At 40.8% G+C, this 23,056-nt stretch overlaps 1 protein-coding gene across 1 annotated transcript in view; it reads left to right on the top strand.

The window, feature by feature from the left end:
- Nucleotides 1-23,056, top strand: part of eys (eyes shut homolog) — a gene marked incomplete at its 5' end in the record, with an annotated part of 140,648 nt that overhangs the window by 24,185 nt on the left and 93,407 nt on the right. The window contains 13 exons of the mRNA XM_084020918.1: nt 1,778-1,900; nt 3,921-4,034; nt 6,037-6,159; nt 6,501-6,608; nt 7,327-7,560; nt 9,060-9,182; nt 9,289-9,402; nt 11,176-11,289; nt 12,094-12,207; nt 15,815-16,012; nt 17,676-17,797; nt 20,888-21,009; nt 21,852-22,111. Of these exons, the coding sequence (XP_083877044.1) occupies nt 1,778-1,900; nt 3,921-4,034; nt 6,037-6,159; nt 6,501-6,608; nt 7,327-7,560; nt 9,060-9,182; nt 9,289-9,402; nt 11,176-11,289; nt 12,094-12,207; nt 15,815-16,012; nt 17,676-17,797; nt 20,888-21,009; nt 21,852-22,111 (1,869 nt within the window). The remainder of the gene's footprint in view (nt 1-1,777; nt 1,901-3,920; nt 4,035-6,036; nt 6,160-6,500; nt 6,609-7,326; nt 7,561-9,059; nt 9,183-9,288; nt 9,403-11,175; nt 11,290-12,093; nt 12,208-15,814; nt 16,013-17,675; nt 17,798-20,887; nt 21,010-21,851; nt 22,112-23,056) is intronic.

Consider the following 23,056-nt stretch of genomic DNA (forward strand, 5'->3'; position numbering starts at 1 on the left):
CAGGGCCCCTGATAACGGTTAGCTGTTCTGCAGGATAGCTTTAGGCCCTGTTTAGGTCATCAGTGGAAATACTAAAGTCATTAACAGTTCAGCGCATATGTACCAAAGTCATGGACAGTTCAATATATGCTTTAAGGCATGGGGCCTCCTAAGACATGGGACCTCAGAGGTCACCGTGGATGCTAAAGTCGTAAAAATACTGAGACCCCTAAAGCTCTAACATAAACAGAAGACACTAAAATCATGTGGTTATACAAAATTCTTATAACAACTACAACACTAGTACTTAACCCGCTAACTTACACGCAGACCAAAGAAAGAAGGCGGCGCTGATGACCTCCACAAGCCATATCCAGCAAAATTGTTTCACATCAAAATGTTTCATATCCACACCTTACCGTTATAGGCTCATTTTATTGATTACGCTCACTTCGAAGTAACAACTGGATTTGTTGATTTCTATCCCAGAACGTGATTTTAAGTCTGTCAGCTCAGCGGAGCCAGCAGAGCGCTGGTGAGGAGCGATGCCTGAATGTGCTGATGAACAGCAGTTCTCCGAGGCAAAGAGTAGTTATGACCCGCGGCTGTTATCATTAACCAATGAACACGGGTACATAGGGACATGGCTTTAATGTTTCCAACAATACATCACAGGATGTCTCGTTACGACGGCGCGCTTTACGATAAAGCGAAAAACAGTTTGTTTCGCTTTGTGCCTTTTTTTTTTTTGGTTTCTGCAGCAGAGTTGGGCTGAGCTGCCAGATTGAATGGGGAGTCCCATTTGGAGATGGTGACACTGTAAATGTGACATTCCTTCATGCAACATTAACCTCAGAGTGAATTGCATGCACAATTGGTTATTAAACACTTCTGAAACACTCTGTTGGAGGCAATAGCTGTCCATTAACCAGTCAAGGCAATACATAATATGATGAGAAAAGGGTAGTTGGAAGGTCATCAAACATCCAGAGAGATGTGTTGATGGAAAGTGCTGGAGCTCTGGAAACTGGCTTACAATGTAAAGAAAGTGGAGACTGCTTACAACAGGAAGTGCATAATCTAATACAGCTGCTGTCCTGTGGGCATGTTATTGAAGTATGGATAAAAAGCCATTTGCATTAGGACGGGACGTTTGACGTATTTCACTGCTTCGCCGGTGAGTGAGACCTACTTTGCGAGGCGGCGGCCCATCCGTCCTGGTTAGAGGCTTTTTGGTTCAGAGAGGTTTTTGTTTAGTAAGAGTAAGACTGAGATTTTTGCTGCATTTGCTGCATTTAAAAAAAAAAAACATTCTCCCAGCCTTTTGTGAATGTAACAATTAATTAAAGACCCACATTACAGAATGGCCACGGGGAAAAAAACAGCACCGTAATCTATTTTAGGTTTCTCCCTTAAAGTCGTCTTTATTTGCACCAGCTCATGTAATGAGTATCAGTCACACCATCTGTCTGGGCTTTATTTACAACAATGGGTATTGACATGGGTATCTATCAGTGGCATGCAGACGTGCATTTGGTGGGGCAGATAAATGTGATATAGATCAGTTGTGTAGGGTGGGTCTCTGTCAATGATTCACTCAATTAGCATACTGCATAGCAGGTAGATTGCAAGGGGAGGGATCGATACCCCCATTAACACGCCGCAGAAAAGGTGTCCATACCTAATAAAACACACAGCCACACAAGCATGTGTTGGTGCTGTTTTCCAACCTTATCTCTTGTTTCCCGAGGTTTCCGGCTTTGACCCCCTCCATTGTTAACTGGCTTTCTCGTTGCAGGGTTCAAGGGGAAAGATTGCTCCGTGGATATTGACCTTTGCTCGTTTGGACTGTGCAGCGAACACACATTAATATGCGTCGAGACCAAGGGTGGACACGGCGTCTCTTGCACGTGTGAACGAGGTGAGCGAGACCTTTAACGTGTCATTTGTCACGCAGGTATGTAAGCGGGCGGAAAATCGGGCATTTTCTCATGCTTCAAGGTCACAGTATTAAAAAGGAGTATGTCTCCATACATTACCTGCTGCAGATTCAGGTAATGTTTAGCTGCCTGTAGATGGAAAAGAAAGATAAATCTCTTGCTTATCGGAACAAGAAGCTTTTCCCCCCAAAACTTTTATTCTTTATCTATAAATCCTCAGAAGGGCAAATATATACGTAGATATTGCTGACCATCCTTACTGCCATTTCCCCATATATTATCTTAAATAGATAAAGCAGCCATTTTCGAGGACATATAGGTCATAGTATGATGAATCACACAGTGGTTTAAAATACTTCATAGTGCTTATTTATGCAGATTAATTTGAAAAAACAACAATTTTGTTGGCTTGTCAGTCAAGTTCGGCTGATTCCAGCTTTATCACAGCGAGCTGGCAGCAGTGACGGGGCGACAGGAGTACGAGGAAGAAGCTTGACCTGTTAGATACTCAACCAGGCATCACACTCCTACAAGTCAGGGTTGTAAGTGCCAGTATAGCACTGTGTGTGTACAGACAGGAAGCCGTGCAGCTCATTCCAGGATACAGTGGCGCTACTTGAAATGAAAACAATTTTTCCTGCCAAACCAATCATAATTCAGTCGACACTGCTCCGCGCCGGCTCCGCTATCTCCTTTCTAATGAATGGCTATCACATGGAAGTTCCCGTAACCCAATCAATAACCCTAACTTCATTACTCCTGTTGCACTTATGCTGGGCAGATGTCAGAGTGAGGGATCGTGAGTGATTTCTTATGTAAATGAAAGCAACCCGCGGCGAGCGGCTCTCCTCAGATCACTACACAAGGGCAAACTGCGAGATGCTGTCTTGTCGAGATCTTCCAGGTCGACAGTCTTGGCATCCCTATTATGTAATACGTGCCAACCTAATGTGTTGCGGAACATGTTACCCGTACCCTCCCACGCTACGCTACGTAGCCCGTGCTGCCAAATCTTTTGACCTCGCACTTACTCGTGTCCTTGAACTGAGAGGTGATTTTCACTACTTTTTAAGTGATTAAACTTTCTTAAAGAGCTGATCATGCAGGGCAATAATTGTGTTTTTGACCAAAAGTCTATTTTTTGGTGAGCTTTTTGTTTTGCATGAGCATGTATTTCATACGATCCCTTTTTCAGCGCAAGACGTATTTTTTACATAAAATGATTTGAGCTCCGAAAAGCTGTTGTTTCATCAAAACAAAACACTTGGCATGAGACGTTTTTTTTTTTTGTCATACGGCAGGTTTTTCGCATTGCAGCGCTTGTTTTTGTTGTTTCTTTTTTGTTTTTGTTTGGTTGTTCCGGTTTTCATGCGAATACTTTTTTTTTTTTTACGGGAAACTGTTTATTTCTAGTATTCTATATATATTCACGTTTCCACATCCCTAATTGTGAAGAGCAGCTTAGGACCCTTATGCTGTGTTTAGTCCTCGGCTGACAGCGTGAAACACGTTACAGATACTCGGGTTACACCAGGTTAACCCACAAACAGCCTGTGTAGCAGCGGCAGGAACGTGCTTTAAACACTGACATGTTTCTTCTGCTTAATGGCCTGTGTGTGTGTGTGTGTGTGTGTGTGTGTGTGTGTGTGTGTGTGTGTGTGTCCGTCCACACCTGTGCACTGATGCATGTTATTTGTTTCATGCGGTTCCCTTTGTGTATAGATTGACTTTGATCTTAGAAATCACTGGATTTGCCTCGTTTAATGTAATAAATCAGAAGGGCAATGACTGGCTCTTATTAAACATGATTAAATGATCCAGTGAGCTGAGTCTGCATGTGCCCAGCAAGCTCTTTGAATCAATATGAGCTTTGAATACCAGCTTTTGTTTGTGAAAACAAAGTCATGCTGATCCTAATTGGCTGAGGAATTAAACCGGGCGAAAAGGATTCCAATAACGGCGGCGTCGTTCTCCCTTCTTCTTCTTGTACACACGCTGCAGGGTTTGGAGGGTCATTCTGTGAGGTAGACCTCGATGAGTGTGAGTCCGAGCCCTGCCAGAACGCTGGTATTTGTGTGGACGGCATTGACCGGTATCAGTGCTCCTGCTCCGAGGGTAAGTTACAATACAATTAAATCCACCCCAATAGTCGAGACAATGCCATTATGTGGCTAATTCAGACCTTTGCTGGTGTGCAAACAACCCGTTTGGTGCCTGAAGTTATGACCCTGGCTGAAATGAAAAGGAAAACACATTCGGAAAACACTTTGACACTCATTCTATTTCCACTTTGTTGTCTGGCGCTCTATGTGTTATTCCTGTGGATAAATGGATCGACGGAAATGAAAAGACATTGAGTTATTTAGACTCAAATCTACAAGCAAGTCTGCCTTCTGTTTGCTGCTGATGTTCAACGGCCGAGAAAAAAGACATTCTATAAAAGTATTCAGGAAACAAATGCAGCTACAACTCATTCCATTTCCAGTTGATATATCAATCTCAGATATACTGAACAGGCCGTACACATTTCATCACGACTCTTATTGGAGTTTATTTTGAGCACCGTTAGCGATTTCCATTTCTCACAATGGAACTATATTTATAGGAAAGTGAATGAAGGAAGCCTTACTTCATCGCCATGGTGACTCCAGTCTCCAGTTTCAAATGGTTTAAAGAATTAAAGACAAAAAAATAGGGCCAATTGCCTTATTATGAGTTTTTTCATATCCATTTATTGATTTGGACTTCATCTTGGCTTTCAGATGTTCATGGAAATGTGATTATTTTAATAATATCAACTAAAGAACTCATTGATGCAGCATAAAGCATCCTTTAGACTGCTCTGCTCCCCTGAACAATATGTATATGTCATCAAAACTCCAACATTAACAAATGATTGCAACCATTTATAAGAGCTTCTTTTACATTTACATTTCAGCTTTTCTATTTCTTATCTGCAGACTAAGTTTGGTGCAATATCTCCACATAGATAACTACATTCTTCATTCATGTTCAATGAATGTACTCAGGTTTTTATCATTTATTGAACTCCTGGGAAAGATTCTTGGTCCTTATCTTCTTTTTCTGGAATATGCTGATAATAAAATAGTTAATCTGAATATCTGTTCAGCCATTGAGTGTTAACAGAAACGGGTCCTAACCAAAAGCCAGCAGGAGGTTTGGCTGATTAGCACACCTTGAGTCAGAGAGCAGCCTAATCAGTGAACTCAGTAGTTGTAGTACTTGGAATGAAAACCTTTGTACTCTCAGAAAAGGGTTTATTTCTGTAGCACATGTCTAATTCTACCTGTATTCATGATGGTTTTTATGACATATTTCCTCACGTTTGCTGGCTTCAGTTCAATGTCCGTAAAGTTAGCAAACATTAGCTTTACATTCCTCCGATCCCATCAAATCGTTCCATCAGAATTTGCCGCATCATTAGAGGAAGAAAAAAATCTCGGCTATTTTTCCAATAATTTCCTGGTCTAGTTGACATCTTACCTGTGAGACATACCTCTGATTAAAGCTTGATTGCGGGTGAAACCTGTTATGCATTTTTAATGCAGTCAGGATAATTGTCAAATTTTATGACATGGAGAGAGGTGGAAATTGGTTCCATGGTCAGTTTGAGAAATGATGAGAATTTGACCTGCACCGATGGTGCTGATAGCCGAGCATTAGTCATGGGCTTCCTGTAGCCGCCGTGTGTGACAGTGCTAATGATAGTCATTTTGTAGCGTGACCATGCGGTGGAATATATTTATGAGGGACTAAAATGTCAGAAATTGGCACCACTCACTTTTACTTTATGACTTTAACCTTTTCTTATTTTTAAATATCCAATATGCTCTTATAACTTTGAATTGAGTGCCATCGGGGGGGGGAAAAAACCCGCCAACAATACGTCATAATATTATGTATTTCCTAAAATACAGACTGTACTCTCCATATGATGTACTTATGATGAGCTTGCATTGACTTGTCATGTTATATTCCACAATGACATGAATTGCTTTTGGGTGCAATTTGAACCTCGTTGGTACGTTTTCATGTCTGGTTCTATCTCTCTCTCTCTCTCTCTCTCTCTCTCTCTCTCTCTCTCTCCTTATACCAGGGTTTGGGGGGCTGAACTGTGAAATCAACTATGATGAATGTGTCCACGGATACTGCGCCAATAATTCCACGTGTATTGACCTGGTTGCAGACTATGAGTGCGTTTGTCCTCCGGGCTTTGCTGGTGAGTTATCTCTGTCATCACGCTCGTAGTCTGGACTTGAATGCAGATTGATGAGTCTTCAGCAGTGATGACCATCAAAGTGGTCTCAATGTCTAATGTATATCTTGCCTCCACGTTGATGCAGATGCAAGTTGGCATCCAAGCTGTGCATGACTGTATGTTCATCTTGTTTCCACTTTTGTATTCGGCGTGGTAAATACGCCATTAAACTAGACCCAGCAAATAGCGTGTGTTTGAATGCATGAAGCAACTGCACCTCACATCACACCGGTGTGTCTTCTTTCTTAGTGTGTCATCATTTTTATAGCGCTCCATTAACAGCCTTTGTATTTACCTCTTAGGGAAGAACTGTTCCACATCTGTCTCCGCGTGTGCGTCAGACGTCTGCAGACATGGAGGAAGCTGCTCCTACAACTCAGCTGGGGAAATCCAGTGTGTTTGCCTTCCAGGTATTATAACACATTCATAAAGTCCATTGGTAATGAATATGCTAAGCTCATTTTTTTTCGTTTTGATGTATGAACCGAGCTTGGCGCTCTTCAGAATCAGTCTCTTTGGCATTTTCTTCGGTTTTATGGTGCATATAAAAATAAAATACATTAATATGGAATAGAAGACATTACAATACAAACACTGTAGTTATTACTATAATAACTCCATCTAAAATGAAGACATGCAATGATAATGCAACATGCATGAAATCAAAATCATCATCGAGCCAAGCGTCTTGTGCTCCTCTCGGTTTGTTTTCCATCAATCCCTCTCTTTTACACGCAGCCCTTAATGCAAACGTATTTGTGTTGATGATTACTGCGGCGCTATCACCAAACCAGCTTTTACCTCTTAAGTGAATACCATTAGAAAGCTTGTGTACAAATCCACAAATTAGTCACAATCGGTGTGGAGAAAAGAAACCACACACACACACACACACACACACACACACACACAAGTTTTGTGTACTGTCGCTGAAATCCCTCCTCGGCTTCTCACTGCTTCCGGCTGCCGCTGGATAAGAATTTGTAAATCAGTAGGGAGGAGGAAAACACTGGCAACGGCTGCATTGTGTCAAATCACAATCCATGATTTCTGCCAGACGTGGGAAGTCGGGAGGATACTGTACACAGCGCCGCACTTCAATCACGACTTTGATCCCACTTCTTACAGGATACCATGGCAATGACTGCTCCTCGACTGTGAACCAATGCGTGTCGAATCCGTGCAACCCTGAGGGGACTCTCCTGTGTGAAGAGCTGGCAGATACTTATAGATGTACGTGTCACCACGGGTACTCGGGGCCGCGCTGCAAAACACCTATAAACCACTGTGTTGATGGCCTGTGTCAACATGGTTCGGCGTGCGTGGATCTATCTGGAGGCTTCCAGTGTGATTGTTTAGCAGGTGGGTTCACCATGCAGCAGCGGGCCCAATGGAGGCAATTCCTTGAATGAATCATCCACATAGCAGACTTACTCCCAGTTTGCTGCTTTGGCTTGTTCACCTTCCGTCTCCGCGGGAGTCTAATCTCTTTGGCCTGAAGCAACAACACGCAGCAGCCTCACGACGTGGGTAATTCAGGCCTCCCTTCATCAGGAAGGGAGCTGACTTCAAAGCTGACGATGCGTGGAATGTATGGTTGCCCTCTTAGGATCCACAAGTATTTAATCAGACGGATTGTTTACCACCAAAGGAATAGATGGTATTCGATAGCATGTTGCCGGTGCCAAGTGTTGCTGAGGTTAGAATCAGATTGTGTCAGGAGAGAAGTGGGAATTGAGCCTAATTAGTTGCTGTCGTTGCATTTGACAGCAGTAGTTCAGAGGTAATGAATAGGTAGATAAGATAACGATACATAACAAGTATAAATAAGTCATTATATAACTAATATTTACTGTTTTTTCAGGAACTAACTAATGACGTATGCAAACGACTCTACCTGCTTAAATGTTCATCTAAAAAATGTTAAATTCACTTGCAGAATTATTTGTAATAAGTGAATATGAATACATTATTTCCAGTTTATATTGCAGATTACCCACACATTTCATAAAAAAATGTCCTTCTCAGCTTTCAGAAAGTGAACAGCTTGTAAGGCGTTATACATATATATTGAGTTGAACACTCTAGATATTGGATTTGTGAGAGTGTTTTTCTTTTTTATGAATATTTCTGTACCTATACATAATGTATACATTCTGAAATTGGGTTAAGTTCCCTTTAAGTATTCAGCGGCCATCATGACCTGACATACGTCCTCTTTATTGGAAAGGCAAAGTGACAGGTGAGTTATTTATACTCTGATTTATAAAAAAAAAAGCCTCACATTAGTCTGGTAATTACAAAAAATCATGTTGTTTTTGTATTTTTTAATTGGCTTTGCAAAACATTTAGTTTTTATGCTTAACATTACACCTGAGGACTTTTCTTGGAAAACATAATAATGTTTAATTGAACTTTTTTTTTTTTGTTAAAAAACATGTTGGACACTTTCATTCCCTCATAAAATGTTTACAAACAAATTTTTATAATTAGATTCTGAAAACTGCATTGTTGACATTGCTTACTACCAGTCATCTTCCTTCCTGCCTTTGTGTATATATTTGTTCATTACTTTAACAAAACATTACTTAACAAAACAGTGACCCATTCACAAAAACAAGTGGTTCCTAATATTTGTCATTAATTGATAAGACTGAGATTTGTTTATGCATTAGAAGGGAAGAAAACCAGCTCATCAAATAGTTATTTTGCCCTAATAATCGTCACTGAGGCCTGGTTGGTCCCTACGAGATGTCTTTACTAGATGGTGGCTCAGTATATCACATCCTACAGGCACTACTTTAAAGGATTGTCCCCTGGAGTGGTGAAATCCTATAGAATATTGTGTCCTCTCCCTGCAGGGTTAACAGGCCAGTTTTGTGAGATAAACATTGATGACTGTGAAGAAAAGCCGTGTGGAGCCTTGAGTATTTGTAAAGACGCTCTCGCCGGCTACAATTGCTTCTGTGCACCCGGATTTATTGGTAAGTGAAGGCGATCTTGAAGTCATTCTTCTTGAGTTAACGTGACGTTTTATTCACAGAAGCAGTGTGTCAACATGTTGTTGCACCTTTTTTCATACTTTCTAAGGAAATAACTGCGAGATAGAAGTGAATGAATGTCTCAGCCGGCCCTGTCAACATGGAGGCTCCTGTGTTGATGAGCTCAACTCCTTCAGCTGCCAGTGTCCTCTCGGAGTCACAGGTACTTTATACGCTTCTTCCCCTGACGGCCTTCCTTTGCATCACACCTCCCAGACTTTGGGCTTTTGGCTCTGCATACATAATAATAATAATAATAATAATAATAATACAAATCTACATGGATATGGGTGTGAGATTCATAATTTATGATTTATGAGATTGATATTGTTAAAGTAGAATTTCTGGATTCTTCATGCTTTCAGCAACAAAACTTGCACTCAAAAGCTCTGCTAACAGACCGCATATACTGACAAATTCAACTCAATTATAGTAATTTATAGTCCTTACTTATATCGAGGCTAACATGTAATATTTATCTTTAGGGTTGTGATGGAGAAAAGAGCACTTTGAGTCTGTAGAATTTCAAGTTTTTTTTATCCCTGTGAAAGCAAGGATGTGTTAATGGAATCTAATGTCATTACGCTATTAAATTATTTTTATGTGTAAGTAGAAAAAAAAACAGTGGAGACATCCACTTGTGAGTTGTTATGAATCTGAGAGTAGAATATGAATGTGTGTACATAACAGGACGTAAAGAGCAAAAATGCAGAATTGCCGAAACTGCACTTCTGTTAGTAATAAGTGGGTTTATAAAACATCCCCGGACGTCCCCGGAGTGTTTGAGAGAGATTGAAATGTTTTGTCTACATTGAGCATCAGTATCGACCAAATCTCCGATAGATCCAGAGTGCAGTGTTAGCAGCGAACTCATGCTAACCTTTGGGCTGCATCAGGTCACACCGGGGGGGCGATGAGGTCATACAGCACAACAAGCTCTGTTTAGACCTTTGGGATTTACCCTCAGCACAAACAGAACACTGGGATTACATGGAATACTGTTGTAATGCAACTAAACGTCTCATTTAGACGCTGCACGCTATTATAACGCCATCCTCCAAAGCTCACAGCGACTTAACATGTGTGAAATAGTGATAATGCAAAAAAAAAAAAGGGGGCTCACGGCTTAGTTTGTGTGCAGCTGATCTACATTCTATTTTCAGAGTAAACAAATTAGGAGGGAGACACCAGGAGAATAATCCATATTACTAGCATATGCAATATAGAAAGAGATGGAAATCAGCTACATAGAGTTTGTAGTTTGGGCAGAAAGATGACAATCTTTTAATGTTGTTGTTTTAAAGAAACACTTTGTTTTGTTGAATTTCCAAAACAAAATATCAGCGTCAAAAACAGTTTTCTAGCACAGAACATAAAAAAGTGTTTATTTCATGTGTTCATGCCACATGTGCAGACGGAATATCAGGCTGACTTAATTTTTGTGACAACTGTCTTAAAAATACTGCAGCCGAGGGATTGAAGATGTCACCAATCATTAAGTTTCAAATTCTACACCAAGAGGATTTAAGTCAAAATGCAACATGTTTTTGACTAAGTTGGTTGGGGGGGGAGGAGTGCAAAAACTGAGCATGAGTCATAAAATGTTACAGATCTGAGCTGCAGCACTTTGTGGACGTGTGTGACCAACTTGGAATTGTATTTCTGCCTGAAGGTCATTTGTTTTTTTTGCAGCAAAGAACAAACATGAGGGAATAATAGTCACACAGGAACACAGAAGAATACATTGTTTGACCACCAGCAAAGCATTACAATCTAGATCAAAGTGCATCAAAAACATAATCTCAACATGAACATAACATAAAGAATAATCCGAGATCAACATGAACGTGCTGATGGGCAAACAGGGTTGAGGAGGGTGATGGAGGATTTGATCTGGTGCTTTCTTGGCCTCTTTTTGAACCTGGTGTGTTCACAGGAAACTACTGTGAAGTCAACGTAGACGAGTGCGAGTCCTCGCCCTGCCGGCACGGCGCCACATGTGTCGACCTCGTCGACGGCTACGGATGCGTCTGTCTGCCTGGCTTCACAGGTTAGTGAACCTTTGTTTACCCTAACATGAAGGATATGAAGAGGGCATATCACATTCAGACAATCACATCTTCAGGCCTAAATTCTGTATTGCCATTAAAACATTTCAAAGTAGCCGTCGGCAGCTGAGACAAAACAACACTTGCCCACATTTTTGAAGTCTTTCTGAGTAATTATCTCCCTACATGTGGTGTTGTGATGCCACCTGCTAAAAGCACAACGACTCTTGATTAAAACGAAGGTCATGTTTTTTTTCCAACCGTTAAAGTTTGGAAATAATTGCTAATAATTCCCACAGTGAATTACAAACGGTACAACCGGTTGCTGTGCTGAATCCTGTGATCTCAAGGGAGCTGGTTTCTCTTCTTTTATAAAAGAAAGAGAAAAAAACAAAAGCAGTCCCTTTGAATAATGTGCTGAAGAAAAGTTTTTTGAAAGTTCAGAAATGGAGTTCTTGCTGTGAGGATGGTGCTTGCTGTTTCCTACCTTGCACCATTTTTGCTGCATTCAGCACTAAAGCACTACTTTTAGCATTTGCATCATCTGAGTGTATGGCGTTAAGAAAAAAAATCATTTATAGAAAAGCCAATTAATTTCACGTTCATGTTGTGTATTAAATAAATGCTGTTTATAGCCAGATGACATGTTGTGGTTGTTCCAAAGTGATGTGTGCTTCTCTTCTCTCAAACTTGCAAACTGCAGTGATGCGTTGCCGTGATCTTAACAATGACTGTTTTAGAGCAGCCGAACTTTAATACCCTTTCCCTGCGACATATCTATCAATCTTTGTTGCTTTCTGTCAAAGGTACAGAGTGCGAGCTTGACATTGATGAGTGTGCTTCATCTCCCTGCAAGAATGGAGCCACCTGCATTGACCAGCCGGGTAATTACTTCTGCCAATGTGTGGCTCCGTTTAAAGGTAATGAGCACTGAGGGAATGGGGACTAAAAAAACAAAGATAATTAACTCCACGTACGATTATTTTCACCTGTCTGAAGTCGCTCCGCATGTCTCGACAAAATGAGTACATCTTCATTTGCTATCTGCGGTTAAATAAAGAGAGGTGGTGTAATTAGTGGGATGTAAGCTACGGTGGGTGCTTTCGTCACACGAGAGCCGACGTTCATCATCTAGTCAGAGGATGGAGCTGGCGTCACTGTACGCCCTCACCTCGGCGCTGGAATCACAAATGTCTTTTTCACACAAAAAAATCTAATATTGCAAGACAGAAGAAGATGCTACGACTGGACTTATAATCACTGATGCAGCTTGTTCTTTAATACTGTTTTTTTACAAATTACATTTTTTTTATTGTATTTGATTTACTACGTTGCACACATAATGGTAGTATATTTAATGTGCATTATTTAGTCATCTTTGTAGTTTATATTTTACTCTAAGAAATCAACAAAACATTTATCTTTATATGCACTGGCAAGTTTGTATTTAACACAATAGGAAATGTGTTACTTTATCGGAAAAATATAAAATTAGGATTTATTCAGCCGTTTTTAATAATGATAATAATAATCCATTTTATTTATAATGCACTCTTCATCGTTAAAAACAATCCCAGAGTGCTGCAGAGTAAAACAAGATAAAAACAGGTTTAAAAACACAAGCATTTAGTCAAATTAAATGTATTAAAGATGTAGCTACTACTTCACACATGAGCCTCCATAAACAGATGATCAAAGATCATTTTTATTGATGTTAAATTGTTGCCGCAGCTTGTTTCTGCCCACGTTGGTGATGACTCAAGTTGTTTGTCATCATTATATGAATCCACTGTTGACCGTATGTGTCGGAGTAGATGCCATGAAGGAAGTATGTGGATAGAATTCTAGAAGTTTGATTTCACGGCATCGTCAAGGGCTCCATCATTAATACATGTGGAAAACATTCGTCCAGTCCTCGTAGACACGCTCATCCCAACAAGCCGAGCAAGATTTCCAGAAGGACCTTGGTGGAAACCCAAGGACCACTCTGACAGATCTAATGAGCTCGTTGGCTGTGAGAGCTTCCTGGAAGGACAACAGTCGGGGCAGCGCTCCACAAATCTGGGCTTTACGGCGGAGCGGCCGGGAGGAAATGACGCCTGAAAAAGGCACATGAAATTTACAAAAGGGACATTTCAAAGAGCGCTGACAGCTTAAGGAGAAAGATTCAGAGTCTGATGAAAATCAACATGGAAGGAAATCTTCAGATGTTATTCAAAGCGCTAGATATATTCCTATTATAAGGCTAGGCAGCGGCCACAGCATGATGGTTGCTTTTCGTAGTCAGAACTGTAAATTAAACTGAATGCAAGTGTACTCTGAGAGGTACTCCGTAACAATCTGGGATCATTAAAGCCACAGGGTGCCGTTTGTGATCGACGTGCATGGTAATAACCATGTGTGCGGCGTACAGAAACTAAGAACCGGATTGTTATTAGAGCCAATCAGCACCGCATTCATCTTTCCCCGTCTCATATTTGAGAAGCAAAGTGTCTTAAACACATATACATTGTTTGTCTTCCCTCCCAGTCTGCCAATATCTCTAAATGGTACACAGTCGCAGCACAAGTGTGATAATAGTAGAATAAGGGACTTTGCTGTACTCCACTGTGGGAGTCTGTGAAAGCTGCAAACAGCTGCAGAATGGCTTGTTGATTCTCAGCGAGATTGGCAGCTCTGGCAATCCTTCCGTACTGCAGAGAGGGATTTGTGTCAATGTTTAGATCAAACTATTGCCTCTCGGAGCTGTAATACTACTCCCTTCTTATACAAGTCCCAGTTAAGTAAACACCGTGTGTTTGTTTCAGTAATGCTGCCACTTCTTTCCCAAAGAAATGAGCTGCTGCCTTGTCAGAAGTAGTTCCACTGTGCGACTGTGGAGTGAAATTGATCTCAAAATGGTGAGAAATGTATTTACCTTACAAAAATATGCTTTACAAGGATGTGCGTGTCATTTTAGGTATCCACACACGAGTAAGAACACGTGTAAAACAGTTTTATAAATGCCCACAACCCAACCTCAATAAAAATGAATATTTTACGTCTAGATTTTCAACTTCAACTTCACATATCTGATAATTTTGCGTGATTGAAAAGCATCCTGTGTAAAGAAATAACATGAATAGTGACAGTTATTTTGTATTTGGAAGACGCTTGTGTGAAAGCACAAATAATTGTACACATTTAGAAATGGACTTAAAGATGAAGGGATTCGATTTTGGAGGTTAACGGTCACTATGACATCACTTTGGCCATAACTCAAGAATCCATAAGGTCATTATGACAAATTCACACAAATCTCTAACATGACTGGTTAGCAGAGGAACTGAAGTTTATACTAGTTTTTATTTGGAGATCATGTAATACATTTATGACCATTTTGAGATCTATTCCACTCCATAAATCTATAAATAAAAAAAACGACCATTAACTGCTACTTGTCGTTCACAATATTAAAGTACCATATTTTAATATTTCCACCAAGTTTCTATATAAGACGCTAACTGATCTTAGATCAGCTGTGGCTCAGTCAAAAGCAATGGTGTGGCTTATATGTGCACTTTTGATTAATTCATTGCAGAACCAAGTAATTCCTCTACAAATTAGCAACTGATACTAATATTTTCTTCTCACTGCATTTCTTTACTTTACAGAAATAATCAGAGGTAACCATTGTGTTATGTCTAATTTTGCATTTATTTTTTAATTCACTCATTTCATTCATGTAAGTTGCCCGGGCTGCTGAATGTTCTGCACTTGCTTTGTTTTATAATAATTTGTGTTCATGCATGCTCGTCATCTCTTGCCTTTTGTTTTGTGTTTCAAAAAGAGAGTGATTTTCTTTAACAGCTGATTTGAATATAATGGTGTCTGGCACTTTAATTTGTCTCTACACTTCTAGCAGTTTCCTCAATTAAAGTGACTCTTAATTGAGACAGAAATCTTAATATTGCCCAAAAAAAAGCCAAGTTTGCCTAAGTTTGCTTTTATGAGTTGTTTTAAATCAACATGACTTCCAATCAGAACTGAGGACGGAGACTATCCACGTAGTCATTGTTTTGCCACAAGCAAAAAAAAACTTTTATTTAATTACAAAAAAAAAAATCATCCACTTATTTTCTGATATTAGGCCACTGAAATGGACAAAACCATTCTAAAATTAAATTAAAACATGGCCCAGTGGGTACATGTGAGGTTATTCTGTAATTGGAAATATAATTTCTCATTTTGGGAAAGATTAGATGCAAAAATAATATTTCAAATTGAAGAAAATGACTCTGGGTCAGCTCCTACTAAAACAAGTTTTGTATTCCCGTGTGTCTCTCTGTTGCTCTGTTTGTATCTCTAATCGATGAGTCAGCATGACACAGCATGTAGCCTAATCTACCATGTGGGCACGTTCGGGGAAACATACAATGGGGGTATAATCTTTAACGACCCCGGCTTTACTGTACTGTTGCTGGACAGATTGATGTATTGTGATCAGGCCGGATGGTTGTCCATGTGCGTTTCTTCGCCTCACTCCAGGTCATCATTGTGAGTTCTTACCCTGCGAGGCCAGTAATCCGTGTGAGAACGGTGCAGTGTGTGTGGAGGAGCTGGACCAGGGTCGTTTCCCTTTGGGGTTCCGCTGTCACTGTCGCCGGGGCTTCAGCGGCCCCCGCTGTGAAATCAATGTGGACGAATGCAGCTCCAGCCCCTGTCTTCACGGCTTCTGCTACGATGGTAAGAAACAGCCAGCGTGCTTAATAATAGGTGCTCGAGATGGAAGCAAACCCTCCTTGTACACACACACACACACACACACGCACACGCACACACACAGTGAATCCGTCAAATTCTGTTCTGCTCACTTACAGTCTGACAGGCGCTTTTCAATTAGGTCACCATTGCAGCTAATGGGAGTGTTATGAGAGTGGAGTTATTCCATCTGAAGTGAGGATCTAGGACACTACCTAGTGGAGTAGGCCTAATTAGTTCCCTAACATAACTGTAGAAGGAAATCAATTAAGCATCGATGCTGTGTTGTAATTTGAATAATGGATGATAAATGGCACAATTAATACAATCAAAGGCCGGAATATTGTTTTTCTTCTTGTGGCGATTTGAGAAGACGTCACCCTTTCTTTTGTTTTTCCATCTCTAGCGTAATTGGTTAAAACCTCATTGATCAGACTGAATTTTAGTTGGTTTTACATTTAATGAAAACGATGGAGGGGGGGTCCTTTAAAAGGTTTTCTTTTAAGATGCCTGTACTTACTTGGCACTAGTTGTGCAGAGTCAAATTATATTTTCCTCAGTTGCAAAATATTTGTGCTGTCTTAATACCCTCCAGCCTTGGTCCCAATTCAATAAAACCCTGCCAATGTTGCTTCAACTGGCTTGTGCCGGAAACAAAACAGTGATGGCAGTGGATAGCTATCCCAGAGTCTCCTACCCTTCACTGTGCCGCAGTAGACCTCGGCCAGCTGTCTGGACTAATCTTCAGCGCAGCCAGTTCACCTTAGGTTAGTGAGGAAGGCCTCTAGGAACCCACTGGCCGGCGCTCAGCAGCAGCCAGCCCGCCACCAGGGAGAGCACCGCATAGCCACAGTGGCTGAGATGAGTAATGCTGCTGCCACCCAGGACCTAAAGCATTTAATGAGAGTAATAGCAGCTACACGCACCAAGACAGAGTGACAGCATAGATTACGTGGTAAATCTTTGGGATAATGAAGAATCCTGGGACCCTGACTGGGGAAGTAATAAATTCACTCCTGTAAGAAGTGCAATTACCTCTGTCACTGGCTGCCTGTACACCAGTGTTGTGTCGGAGAAGCAGAATGATGCATCCCACTCTAACATCATTAATAATTAAAGAGGGGAAGGCATGGATTATTTGACGTGGGAGATTCTGCCTTCTGATGGACAAAATTGGCGCATTTGTAACATCTGAATAAGGAATGGCCCTCGAAATGGGCTTTTTCTCTCCGAACGTTGTACTACTTTTTCCTGCTCATTCAGTGTGTTGAGAGCGGGGAAACTAATGGCAAAGCTTTCAGGCTTTTCATTGAGGGAGAGGGGGACAAGTACAGAGGTGGGGGGGACGAGGGAAGTAGGAGGAGAGAAAAGACGGAACGGCCTTTTAAAGATGGTTCGGAGTGTCAAACCCAGTCAGGCGGATGCAGAGCGGGGTGCCCTGACACACAGATTTAGCAACAACACATTTGACTGATACGGCACGAGGCATTACTTTTAATAGCCGTATCCATTAAAAAATGAAATCACAGTGGGTGATTGTGATTTTTATAGTCATAATCAGTTCTTACCTGTGTAAAGATGTTGACCTACTGCGAGTAAAGTGAATTAATTTATGATGCAAGTCCCCGTCCCGCTGATCTCGTTGCAGTTGTCGACGGCTTTTACTGCCTCTGCAACCCCGGCTACGCCGGGCCGAGATGCGAGCAAGACGTTGATGACTGCGTGAACAGTTTGTGCGGTCCCAGCTCAGTATGTAAGGACCTCCATCTGGTAAGTAGACAGACTTTTTGTTTGGCAGTATAATGGCCTGATGTAATGACACACAAATCACTACAGTTGGTAACACATTGGAAAACACTGCAGTTTGTTATAATATATTGACAGACCTGAAACACATAAGGCCTATTATCTTTGATGACTACCATGATGTTTAATGTTTGAAAGCATTTCTGTTGCAGTAATATATCAGCTGTGCAATAACATAAATAGTGATGTGTTATTAAAAATTAATAAAATATGGCTCCATGCTCTTCAACAACGATCCGGTTTGTATAATGAAGGCAAATCTGGAAGACTTTGTTGGTCTTATTGGGAAATTAGTTCAGCAGGAGGAGAATCAAGTGTGTTTCAAGTGTCTTAGGAACAGGAAATGTCTCATTATTTCTAATAATAAATGCACTTCATTATTTAATCACCTAAAGGATAATGCCCATTGTGCCTTGTTGGCTGAGCCAAGGGGAACATGACTGAGATTAGTAACATTTTACAGTGGACCATAGTTGATGTTTCTATTGATTTTCTTGTGAGTTTTGTGAAGCCATTTAGTATGTGTAGGCTCAGACAGGAAATTCATATTACATACGCCAAATGTCAAGTAAAAAAACCCCAAAAGACCTCTCATTGAACATCATTCTTTTGCTTTCTCTAGTTTGGCAGTACAGCTCACTAGCCATAGCTTCCATAGTGGTGGTTAAGCTAATGTAGTAGAGTTTTTAGCAGTAGGATCAACTGCCTTCTAGCTGCAGGGCTCAGCTGTTTTTCTGTGGATGCTTGTTGAAATCATGAAAGAAAACTCGAGCTTGTAAATGTACATCAAAGATGGAGTGATTCTCTAAATGCTCATTGTCCTCAGTACATTTGTGTGTGTGGTCCTTTCTGCACTGATGTCTGTTTCCAAAGATGCACACACTCGGGTTCAAGAGAAGAGTTTAAGACTTTAGATTTTTGCCAGGCAGAGCTCCACTTCTGCAGTTATTCAAGTGTTTTTTAAGCCTATAACATTGATCTGTTGCAGCTGCAAAAAGGCCTCGGGGGCTGCATGCTGCTTACGAACTGTGCAATGACTACCAGGGGTCTTTTTTTCCAACAGCTGCTTATTTGCTAACAGATTGCAGTAGTGAAGCAGATGTGTCATAGATAAAGTCTTCGTTTTTTCTCCTTCAGACAAAGACAGACCACTCCTGGTGTACAGTCCACACCTAGTCTGTACTATTTAAAAATAGTTCATAAGTTATAGAATAAAGGTAAGATCTATTTAACAAAAACAGCATATTTCATGAGTGTATGGAGTCCTGGAGGAGCCGCAAGTAATTCCAATTTTCCTTTTCTTTTTCCTTTTTTTAGTCACAAAGACAAAAAAGTCAAACAAAGTAATTTCTACTAATTTCATCCTTTCAAATTAACTCCATATAAATTGCTCAATAATAGTTTAGATTTTAAAATAATAGGCATATTATCAAATTCTAAACCAAAAACATGTCATATTTTTACATACCATTGTGTTAAAAATATCTCTTTTGTTTCCTTTGCATCACATATTAAACAAAGTATGCTGGCATGGGAAATGATGTCATCAAAACTGACTTCAGTGCTAAATGTCTAGTATTTATAGGCAATTCAGAAGCAAAGTAGCATTTTCTAATGTTGTTATCAAGACACATTGGTTTCAAGAACGTGCTACTGTAGCAATGTCAGGATAACTGAAGGACACAAGCTCATTTTCCTTCTATATTATGAAACAGTCAACAAGGGATTCTATGACAACGTTTCAAAATTGCCTCGGCACCAAATCCAGGTTTGAACATTCAGTGTCATTTTCTAGGATAAACTGAATACTCCCAATCCAAAGACAAAAGGACACGGCATGAGGAGGAAATTGGGTGTGATTTGAGGAGTATAATGAAATTTCAACCAATATTTTTCCAGCCACACTGTTCTCTGTTTCACCATTATAGTTTTTTTCCCCCCCTCATTATTCAAATATGGACAGTTTTTGGAAACCCCTCAGCAGAGTCTTGTTTACAGTGCAGCTATTCCACTCTGAACACCGTGTCCCATCGAGCTTTAGCTTATTTTGGAGAATTGCGGTCCCTGAAGGTGACTTAGCAGCAAAAATGAGATTATGTTCTATTGCCAGGGGTAAGGAATAGGAGTCTCCTGGAGGTATCTAATTTATCAAGAGATGACGGCATCCCCCAACCCCACCGCCGCCCACCACCACCAAAGGGCCCACAGTGTACATTCTGTCAGACAAAGTTTAACGGCTCCCCTCCAGTGTATGAAATACAGATTAGCATGCATTCAACCAGCAGCACCCGGGACCTTCAGACAGGATTCTGGCAATGAAGATTCCTGAAAAACAAACCTTGAACATAGTAATGCCTTCATCCTGTATGCAAAGAGGACATTTAAATTAAACCGGCACCTTGGTAAGTAATGGACAACAAGCCCGTCCATGATGAATTATCATAATGCAGATTGAAAAGATAAAGGAAAAAGTGGTCCAAATATCGCTCTGAGTGGAGGGATGAGAAAGATTAGGGGAGTTATACTGTATATAAATCTGTTTTTTTATGGACAGTCAAAACAACATCGTTTACAAAGAAATCCATACAATTCTTAATCGAGCGTATTTGACATGTTTTCCCTCTAAAAATCCTTTCGATACAACATGTGTACCGGTAATATTGCATGCTCGAATAAGCCTTGAAGTATATACCTCGAATAGCATGGATAAAAACAGGGCTTGCATATAATCCAGAGGGTATGTCGTAGGCGGAATACATCTGCATGGCAGTGATGTGGAAATTCAAGACGAGCATGAAACAGTTTTCCATAGGAAGGATCCTTTTTGTGAATGGGAAGTTTAATTACTTATACCTGCATATAATGTGTAAACAAGTAAGTCCCTGACCGCTTAATTAACGGCATTTTATGTCATATTTAATGGTGTGCGTTGCTGTGCTAATTAATAGACTCCAACTACCTGAATTACTACACCAAGACAAGCTCAGCTGTAAGGTGTCACTATATTTCAATGGTATTCTAACAGTGTTTCCCTTTTTTTCTTTATGGTTGCAGAGTTACGAGTGTGTGTGTCACTCCGGCTGGGAAGGGGAGTTCTGCCAACGAGAAATTGATGAATGTTTATCGCAGCCCTGCAAAAACAACGCCACCTGCACAGACCTTCTCAACAGCCACAAGTAGGTGTGCGCGTCGGGCCCGAGGGCGCCGTCCTCACGAGGTGCATCAGTCACTTAATAAATGCAGGACGAAAAAAAAAAAAAGAAAAGAAAAAGGAAGCTGTTCAGAGATGGCAATATGTCCTTCCACCGGCACCGGAGATAATGAATTGCAGATGGCAGGTAAAACAAATGAGTCAATCAATGGCTCACAGCATGAAAAGGTTTCAGGGGATCTGTGACTCATTGGAGGAAAAAGCTGGTGTATCTGCTCCATCTAATGCCCTCCTCTCACTGGGGAGACGTAAAACTGCTTCAGGTGGCAAAGTTGGGGGATGAGAAGGGTGGAGTGGTTTGCTGGTGCTCGGGTACTCACTGCCACCAAGTGGAATATTCACTTGACATAAGAGCAGACGCTTCAGAAGTCTCTGTTTCCCTGTCCCCATCTCTCTCCCCCTCTCTCTATGTGTCCAGCATGCATACATTTCCATTTAATCCCCACTCAGTGCTCTAACCTCCTGTGTCCTAGATTCAGCTGTCCAGAATTAAAAGCAGCTCTGACTAGTAGTTCAATTAACCTTTAAATTCCCTGCACTGTTCTCACATAAAGATCCTGGAGCGCTGTGCCAATACATGGACTGCACCGTCGTGTACTCGTATGCAGAAAAAAAACGTGTCCTGTGGATCGTCGGAGTTGTTGTGGTTGCTTCTCTGCAGCACCTCCACCCACCCTTTTTTTGAATTTGATGCATGATTGTCCCAGAGAGAATGACACCCATAACCCTTATAAAAGCACTAAATAAGAGTGAGATATGCTGAAAGTGACCTCTACGGTGCCGTATCTCCTCTCCGGTGTATCCAAGGTGTTTGTGCTCGCCAGGCTGGACAGGTGTGGACTGTGCAGAGGATGTGGATGAGTGTGATTCTGGGCCCTGTCTAAATGGAGCTCAGTGTCAGGAGTCAGACGTACCTGGGGAGTTTTCCTGCACCTGTCCCCCCTTCTTCACCGGCCCCTTGTGCAACCAGCCTTATGATCCCTGTGACCCCCTCCACAATCCGTGCCTGCACAACTCCACCTGCCTGACACGCTCCGATGGATCAGCCTCCTGCAGATGCCCAGCTGGTAAGTGAACACACCGCCACAACCTCAAACTAATAGTGGGTGTTTTTTTTTTTGGTCCACTTTTCAGATGCAACTACACACTTTTGTTCAAAAAGGTTACCATAAATTATACAATATGCAGAGTTTAAGTACAAATTGAACATTTATATCATCGGTTATGCTTCTAGCAATAATATTCCTGTGAGCATGAGGAACATTACAGTGAAGGTTTTCCTTATTATTATTATTATTATTATTATTAATAATATTTATTCACTGCTGGATTGATTAGAACATGTAGCTGAAATCTGGGCCATAAATAGAAATGCTATAAGCAAGATAAATTCTAGCTCACCATACAATTGGTGTTGTATTGATTGCAATACACATTACCTGGATTTTCACACATATTCCATTCTGATTTTTGCAAATAATGGTCAGCAAAGCCAGTGTGGCTTTTGGACTTTTTACTTCGTGTGAAAACAACTTGCCTACAGCCTTTTCTTGGTTTGATTTCCCCCTAAAGACCAAAACAAGTGCGTCTGTGGTGAATCAGCCGCTAGTGTGTTACGTACTGCCCCCTCATACACAGTGATGTTCATTTATAGAAGCAGCAGCAGCAACACTGAGATTAAAATCAACAAGAGCCTTTTGTTTAATTAAAATGATTATGAGTGTTATTTCTACTATAAACAGAACATAAGGGCTATGGAAGGTTATGTGGGGCACATCCTATTAGCCTAATGTGTTCTCTGCATTGGTCAACAAACAGGTCTTTCTCTTTTTCATAAAGCTGTCAGTCATTTCCTTCCTTTCCCTCGTTAACTGTCCCTCTGAGTAAACCCATTATCTCCCATCACGAAAGATAAAAGCCCTTTTAAACATGTGCCGCTCACCATTTCTCATTTTTAGTGTCACCTTAGAACATTGTGTTACAACTGTAAAAAGGAATAAACAGGATAAAAC

Source organism: Eutrigla gurnardus (assembly GCF_963514095.1).
Source record: "Eutrigla gurnardus genome assembly, chromosome: 11".
Taxonomy (NCBI): Eukaryota; Metazoa; Chordata; class Actinopteri; order Perciformes; family Triglidae; genus Eutrigla; species Eutrigla gurnardus.